Source organism: Salvelinus alpinus, chromosome 4, assembly GCF_045679555.1.
Source record: "Salvelinus alpinus chromosome 4, SLU_Salpinus.1, whole genome shotgun sequence".
Taxonomy (NCBI): Eukaryota; Metazoa; Chordata; class Actinopteri; order Salmoniformes; family Salmonidae; genus Salvelinus; species Salvelinus alpinus.
Window position 1 is genome coordinate 48199580 of NC_092089.1, and position 8036 is coordinate 48207615.

The following is an 8036-nucleotide window of genomic DNA, read 5'->3' on the forward strand; positions in this document are numbered from 1 at the left end:
CCGCTTCACCAATTACAAAAAAGTATTATTTACCTCAAATCTGAAAAACCACCATGGAAGCTAGCCAGGGGCTAATTCAGAAGCTAGCCAGAAAGCTAACCAGAAGCTATCCGATAGCTAGCCAGAAGCTAATCTGTAGCTGCCCAGAAATTAGCCGGTCTGCTGGCTAGCGTTGGTGTTTCAGCTGCCCACGTTTTGTGGTCATCAGCTATTCCTTTAGCTCGATAATCTACCGGCACTTTTGTGCAACGCGACTCGGACCGGAGCATTCCGGGACTTTTTTTCTCTCAGTTTCCCCGGATTTCAGCCGCAGGCTCTGGACATTTGCAGCTAGCTAGCTGCAAACCGTGTGACTACTGGCTTACGTCGATCCCGGAGCAAACTCAAATCATTCCGGAGCTAGCCAGCTGAGGAGTTCCATCAGCCATTCCTGGGCTACAGTCACCTATCCGGACCCGTTTTTTTGTTGTTTTGTTGTTGCTGCAGATACGGAGCCCCACCGGGCCTTCACGACTGACTGCCGACGTTATCTGCCCGAGGGAGTTATCCAACTGGCACCTCCGTCCCGACGTTACCTGAACGCTCATCTGGGGCCCGCTAACCGTTAGCTGTCTTATCGGCTGCTATCTGAATAAGTATATCGGACAATTATTATTATTATTTATTTATTTTTCTTTTTTTCTTGGGTCACTATATCTATTTTGCCAATTTGGATTGATCCCCTCTACCACACGGAACCCCACTAACCTACCGACGGAAACGCACGAGGTATCTACAAATAGACTTCCATACTATGCTATCTTGCTACCGATAGCCATCTACCCGGCCAGCTGTCTGGATCGCCGTGACCCCAACCAACCTCTACTCACTGGACCCTTATTGATCACTCGATTAAGCATGCCTCTCCTTAATGTAAATATGCCTTGTCCATTGCTGTTCTGGTTAGTGTTTATTGGCTTATTTCACTGTAGAGCCTCTAGCCCTGACCACTATACCATATCCAACCTCACAGTTCCACCACCCACATATGCGATGACATCACCTGGTTTCAATGATGTTTCTAGAGACAATATCTCTCTCATCATCACTCAATACCTAGGTTTACCTCCACTGTATTCACATCCTACCATACCTTTGTCTGTACATTATTCCTTTAAGCTATTTTATCGCCCCCAGAAACTTCCTTTTACTCTCTGCTCTAGAAGTTCTAGACGACCAATTCTCATAGCTTTTAGCCGTACCCTTATCCTACTCCTCCTCTGTTCCTCTGGTGATGTAGAGGTGAATCCAGGCCCTGCAGTACCTAGCTCCACTCCTATTCCCCAGGCGCTCTCTTTTGATGACTTCTGTAACCGTAATAGCCTTGGCTTCATGCATGTTAACATTAGAAGCCTCCTCCCTAAGTTTGTTTTGTTCACTGCTTTAGCACACTCTGCCAACCCGGATGTTTTAGCCGTGTCTGAATCCTGGCTTAGAAAGACCACCAAAAATTCTGACATTTTCATCCCCAACTACAAGATTTTCAGACAAGATAGAACGGCCAAAGGGGGCGGTGTTGCAATCTATTGCAAAGATTGCCTGCAGAGTTCTGTTTTACTATCCAGGTCTGTTCCCAAACAATTTGAACTTCTACTTTTAAAAATCCACCTCTCTAAAAACAAGTCTCTCACCGTTGCCGCCTGCTATAGACCACCCTCTGCCCCCAGCTGTGCTCTGGACACTATATGTGAACTGATTGCCCCCCATCTATCTTCAGAGCTCGTGCTGCTAGGCGACCTAAATTTTAACATGCTTAACACCCCAGCCACCCTACAATCTAAGCTTGATGCCCTCAATCTCACACAAATTATCAATGAACCTACCAGGTACCACCCCAATTCCGTAAACACGGGTACCCTCATAGATATCATCCTAACAAACTTGCCCTCCAAATACACCTCTGCTGTTTTCAACCAAGATCTCAGTGATCACTGCCTCATTGCCTGCATCCGTAATGGGTCAGCGGTCAAACGACCTCCACTCATCACTGTCAAACGCTCCCTGAAACACTTCAGCGAGCAGGCCTTTCTAATCGACCTGGCCGAGGTATCCTGGAAGGATATTGATCTCATCCCGTCAGTAGAGGATGCCTGGACATTTTTTTAAAATGCCTTCCTCACCATCTTGAATAAGCATGCCCCATTCAAGAAATGTAGAACCAGGAACAGATATAGCCCTTGGTTCTCTCCTGACCTGACTGCCCTTAACCAACAGAAAAACATCCTATGGCGTTCTGCATTAGCATCGAACAGCCCCCGTGATATGCAACTTTTCAGGGAAGCTAGAAACCAGTATACACAGGCAGTTAGAAAAGCCAAGGCTAGCTTTTTCAAGCAGAAATTTGCTTCCTGCAACACAAATTCAAAAAAGTTCTGGGACACTGTAAAGTCCATGGAGAATAAGAACACCTCCTCCCAGCTTCCAACTGCTCTGAAGATAGGAAACACTGTCACCACCGACAAATCCACTATAATTGAGAATTTCAATAAGCATTTTTCTACGGCTGGCCATGCTTTCCACCTGGCTACCCCTACCCCGGACAACAGCACTGCCCTCCCCTCTGCTACTCGCCCAAGCCTTCCCCATTTCTCTTTCTCCCAAATACAGTCAGCTGATGTTCTAAAAGAGCTGCAAAATCTGGACCCTTACAAATCAGCCGGGCTAGATAATCTGGACCCTTTCTTTCTAAAACTATCTGCTGAAATTGTTGCCACCCCTATTACTAGCCTTTTCAACCTCTCTTTCGTGTCGTCTGAGATTCCCAAAGATTGGAAAGCAGCTGCGGTTATCCCCCTCTTCAAAGGGGGGGACACTCTTGACCCTAACAGCTACAGACCTATATCTATCCTACCCTGCCTTTCTAAGGTCTTCGAAAGCCAAGTCAACAAACAGATTACCGACCATTTCGAATCCCACCATACCTTCTCCGCTATGCAATCTGGTTTCAGAGCTGGTCATGGGTGCACCTCAGCCACGCTCAAGGTCATAAACGATATCTTAACCGCCATCGATAGGAAACAATACTGTGCAGCCGTATTCATTGACCTGGCCAAGGCTTTTGACTCTGTCAATCACCACATCCTCATCGGCAGACTCGACAGCCTTGGTTTCTCTAATGATTGCCTCGCCTGGTTCACCAACTACTTCTCTGATCGAGTTCAGTGTGTCAAATCGGAGGGTCTGTTGTCCGGGCCTCTGGCAGTCTCCATGGGGGTGCCACAGGGTTCAATTCTTGGACCGACTCTCTTCTCTGTATACATCAATGATGTCGCTCTTGCTGCTGGTGATTCTCTGATCCACCTCTACGCAGACGACACTATTCTGTATACTTCTGGCCCTTCTTTTGACACTGTGTTAACAACCCTCCAGGCGAGCTTCAATGCCATACAACTCTCCTTCCGTGGCCTCCAATTGCTCTTAAATACAAGTAAAACTAAATGCATGCTCTTCAACCGATCGCTGCCTGCACCTGCCCGCCTGTCCAACATCACTACTCTGGACGGTTCTGACCTAGAATATGTGGACAACTACAAATACCTAGGTGTCTGGTTAGACTGTAAACTCTCCTTCCAGACTCACATCAAACATCTCCAATCCAAAGTTAAATCTAGAATTGGCTTCCTATTCCGCAACAAAGCATCCTTCACTCATGCTGCCAAACATACCCTTGTAAAACTGACCATCCTACCAATCCTCGACTTCGGTGATGTCATTTACAAAATAGCCTCCAAAACCCTACTCAATAAATTGGATGCAGTCTATCACAGTGCCATCCGTTTTGTCACCAAAGCCCCATATACTACCCACCACTGCGACCTGTACACTCTCGTTGGCTGGCCCTCGCTTCATACTCGTCGCCAAACCCACTGGTTCCAGGTCATCTACAAGACCCTGCTAGGTAAAGTCCCCCCTTATCTCAGCTCGCTGGTCACCATAGCAACACCTACCTGTAGCACGCGCTCCAGCAGGTTTATCTCTCTGGTCACCCCCAAAACCAATTCTTCCTTTGGCCGCCTCTCCTTCCAGTTCTCTGCTGCCAATGACTGGAACGAACTACAAAAATCTCTGAAACTGGAAACACTTATCTCCCTCACTAGCTTTAAGCACCAGCTGTCAGAGCAGCTCATAGATTACTGCACCTGTACATAGCCCATCTATAATTTAGCCCAAACAACTACCTCTTTACCTACTGTATTTATTTATTTATTTTGCTCCTTTGCACCCCATTATTTCTGTCTCTACTTTGCGCTTTCTTCCACTGCAAACCAACCATTCCAGTGTTTTTAGTTTTATTTTACTTGCTGTGTTGTATTTACTTCGCCACCATGGCCTTTTTATATTTTTATTTATTTATACATATATTTGTTTGCCTTCACCTCCCTTATCTCACCTCACTTGCTCACATTGTATATAGACTTATTTTTTTTTCACTGTATCATTGACTATATGTTTGTTTTACTCCATGTGTAACTATGTGTTGTTGTATGTGTCGAACTGCTTTGCTTTATCTTGGCCAGGTCGCAATTGTAAATGAGAACGTGTTCTCAATTTGCCTACCTGGTTAAATAAAGGTTAAATAAATAAAAATAAAAATAAAATTCTGCCCAGTACTGCTTTGCTGGACTACATTAGGCCTATATGTATTCTAATCTACTGTATGGCTATTAGAAAAAAAACACATATGATTGTTCTCTGTTTCCAGGGCAGAGACGGAGCAGACCATTTGCTGGAGTGTGAAAAGAGAGAACGCACTGAGCTGAAACAGGAGCTGGAGAGCACTCTGAGGAGCACACTAGCGCAACTACAGGTGATGACATCTAACTGCTAGAGGCCGGGTTACTGTAAAAGCCTATGACAAATGCTAATGTACGCAGGGCTTTATAAAATAAATGTGATTGGTTGCATTCTCTCTTTTCATGGTTTTCAATGGATACAGGTGCCTAGAGTTATGCTAATGCCTATTCACGAAAGTTGTCAAGATATCCCTTGATTTGCTATTGATATACCTGTAAAAAAAAAGCCCTTATTTCTCTCTCTCTCTTGCCATGTATAGACCCTGGGTCAGTGCAGTAGGCAGCTGTTGGACTGTGCCAGTGAGAGAGCGCATGTTCTGGAGCTTCTACCACACACTCACTCTGGCTCTCTCTCTCTCTGCAGGGAGACAGGGAACTCCCTCCCAAGGCCTCATAAAACTACCAGAGCCTATTGGCCCCTTCACTCCAGGTGCTATGTCAATAGCATACTGTACTAATGTAACACAGTTTACGGCACTGCATTGACGTCACCTTGTCCCATATAGTGCCTATTGTGGTTACACTTTCTTTTGTCAGTGATTCACCTAGTTTTTGTCTTAAACACTACATGGTGACAGTGTAGTTACATAATAGCCATTAATTTATTTATTTGGGATTTATTTAAACCAGCAGCTGTAGGCTTACCATTTGCTAGTTAGTCCCACAAATTGCCCATTTCTACTATACACTCTTAGCGGATACTAGGCAAATATCAGCTGAAACAGGTCTGTAAAATAATGAATTACCCACATCTTTCCCTTCTCTCAGAATGTAAGTAGGTTCTGGAGTCTACCACTCTGGCTGTGAACCAATCACAGCTGATACGAGAGAACATCAGGCAGATGATTGGCAATGTCATCACCAGGCAAAAAGCTGCCCACGGTACTGTCAATGAAGCTCTGGTGAAGAAAATAGCTGAGACAGTCACTCTGAAGGTACAGCATGGGACATACGATAGTATTTAACATTTAAAAGTCAAAATAGTAAAACTCTCATTCTCTCGCACAGCAAAATCTCACAATTATGTCCGCAGCCTCCAGGCTGGCCACTTTCCGCTAACAGAGGCAGCTGAACTGCATTCGTCACAGCCATGACAGAGCACTGGTCAGTATGTGAGTGGAACCATCTGTAGGCTTTGTCATGGATAAGAGTGTGCATTGGAGATGGTGTCTGTATCTGTACTTATTTGGTAAAGAAAGAGCCACTAATGTTGGTGTAATAATGTTGTAGTGGGTGACTTCACTACTCCACCCCTAACTTATTATGTTGTCATGTGTTTTCCAGGGCCCTGAGTACAGTGGGGATATACTTTCCAGAGAGAAACTGAACAGGGCTATAGTAAACGTTTACCACAGACACCCTGGGACCCAGTTACCTGAGGCTGCTCATCTCATACAGGTAACTAACGGTCTTCCTCTAAAACCGAACATGATTGACAATCTTTCTCTTATATTATGTACTTGGCCATTTTACTGTAGTAGACTCAAATTTCTGTGCAAGTCTTCCAATGACATCAATGCATGATTTATGCATTGTTGAGTTAAGTGCTTGTTCTCATGTTAGAATTCAGCCCTCTGAGTCTTGTGTTTTTCTCTCAGGGTAGTTCTGTGTTGAGACGCTGCCTGCTGTCCTCTGAAGAGGAGCTCTCCAGGCTGCAGGGCACATGTCTGCAGCTGGTGGACAACCTGCACGGCAAGAGGGCCGCAGAGCAGGTGGACTCTGCTGTGTTCAGGCTGCCCACTTTCCTCCAACAGGGATTGTACTAAACTCATTATGTAGTGCATGACTCAATTCATCTTTCTTCAATGTTTCCTCTCTCCCTTGGTTCCTTCTCAAAAATGCATTGGAGGAGAAGATCAGAGGGAAGAAAGATATAAGGTTCCTCCCCTCTGATCTTCTCCTCCAATGCATTTTGAGAAGTAGATGAGGAGAGGAATCAAGGAAAGAGAATAGCCCCCATCTATAGTTGTATACAAACGGCATGTGTGTGTTTTATCCTGGATATGAAGTGAAAGAGGGACCAATGTGCTGAAAAGGGACCATTTAAACAAGATGATTAGGAAGGTATGTTTAACCTAGTCATGTGTGGCATCCCAACTCTCAATTAACCACATTTCTGCATTACACCATTAACGTGTACTTGAAATAAACATAAACAGTATTTCTCTGCAAACTCAGCCCCATTGCTTATTGTATGGGAGTCCCTTAGAGCAGAAATGTGCATGGGTTTCATTGGCCTGTACTTGATCTCCTTGTCATACTGCCATTTTGTACAGCTTGGCATCTATAATGCGAATTGAATATGTTCAGCATAGACTGCATTAGAATCACAAACAGTGTACTGTTTATGTTCAACTTCACCTGTGAATAAATGTATACTGTTATAAAGTCCAGTCTCCATCGCCCCCTCCTCCTCAGTCCGAGTCATAAGACTGCAAGTCACTTGACAGTCCTCCCTCTAAACTTCATGTGTTTCATTAAGAAATAAGGGATGATTCAATAAGCCTCTTCTTTATTGAGTGGTTACAGAATCACTGTATAAAGGCCCTCTATACACGGCAAAGCAGTACTGTAGATACCAGCAATATATTTGTGTATCTTCCTTGCAATACACACTATTTAACTGAATACTCAAATAGTTTGTTTCTACTTTAGTATTTATGCAGATTCCAGTGCAAACTTTACAATCAGCCATGGCGAAGAAGTGACTTCAGTCTTATCACTGGGCGGCTAATGTCCTAATTGAATCAGATGTTTTGGGGTGGGGAGATGTTTGAAGATACTTAAGGTAGTATCAAGGAAAACGAGAGGCTATCTTCAGATCTGTGCAGACGATGCATGAAGAGAGAGAAGACTAAGGGTACTGGCATAATACCATAAGTTTGTACAGACGCATCCCCAGAAAGGACTATATCAACACATTTGACTGGATAAGAGAAGGTTGCAACAAGTAATTGTTTTTTTAGATGATCATTTATCTAGACTAACTAGATAACGAGAAGACAGAAAGGTCGTGAGGAGCTGGGAAAGCAGTCAAATCAAAGGGAATACAGGATATTGTCTTTGTTTGGAGAGAGACAAAAAAACAAGTGATGTCGCAGCTTCTATGCCATCTGCTTTTACTGTGTCTGGTACCATCTGTGGGTAAGTGGAAGAGAAAGGAGTTAGAAATGGAATGCTTATATTGCAATGTATCATATACTG

General features: G+C 44.2%; 1 protein-coding gene and 1 pseudogene across 1 annotated transcript in view; both read left to right on the forward strand.

Moving 5' to 3' along the window:
• LOC139572602 (tektin-like protein 1) overlaps positions 1-6598 on the forward strand; it is a 14200-nt pseudogene extending 7602 nt beyond the window's left edge.
• Positions 6599-7417: 819 nt separating this feature from the next.
• LOC139572490 (sperm acrosome membrane-associated protein 4-like) overlaps positions 7418-8036 on the forward strand; it is a 1894-nt gene continuing 1275 nt past the window's right edge. The window contains exon 1 of the mRNA XM_071395226.1: positions 7418-7976. Within this exon, the coding sequence (XP_071251327.1) occupies positions 7925-7976 (52 nt within the window). The 5' untranslated portion in view covers positions 7418-7924. The remainder of the gene's footprint in view (positions 7977-8036) is intronic.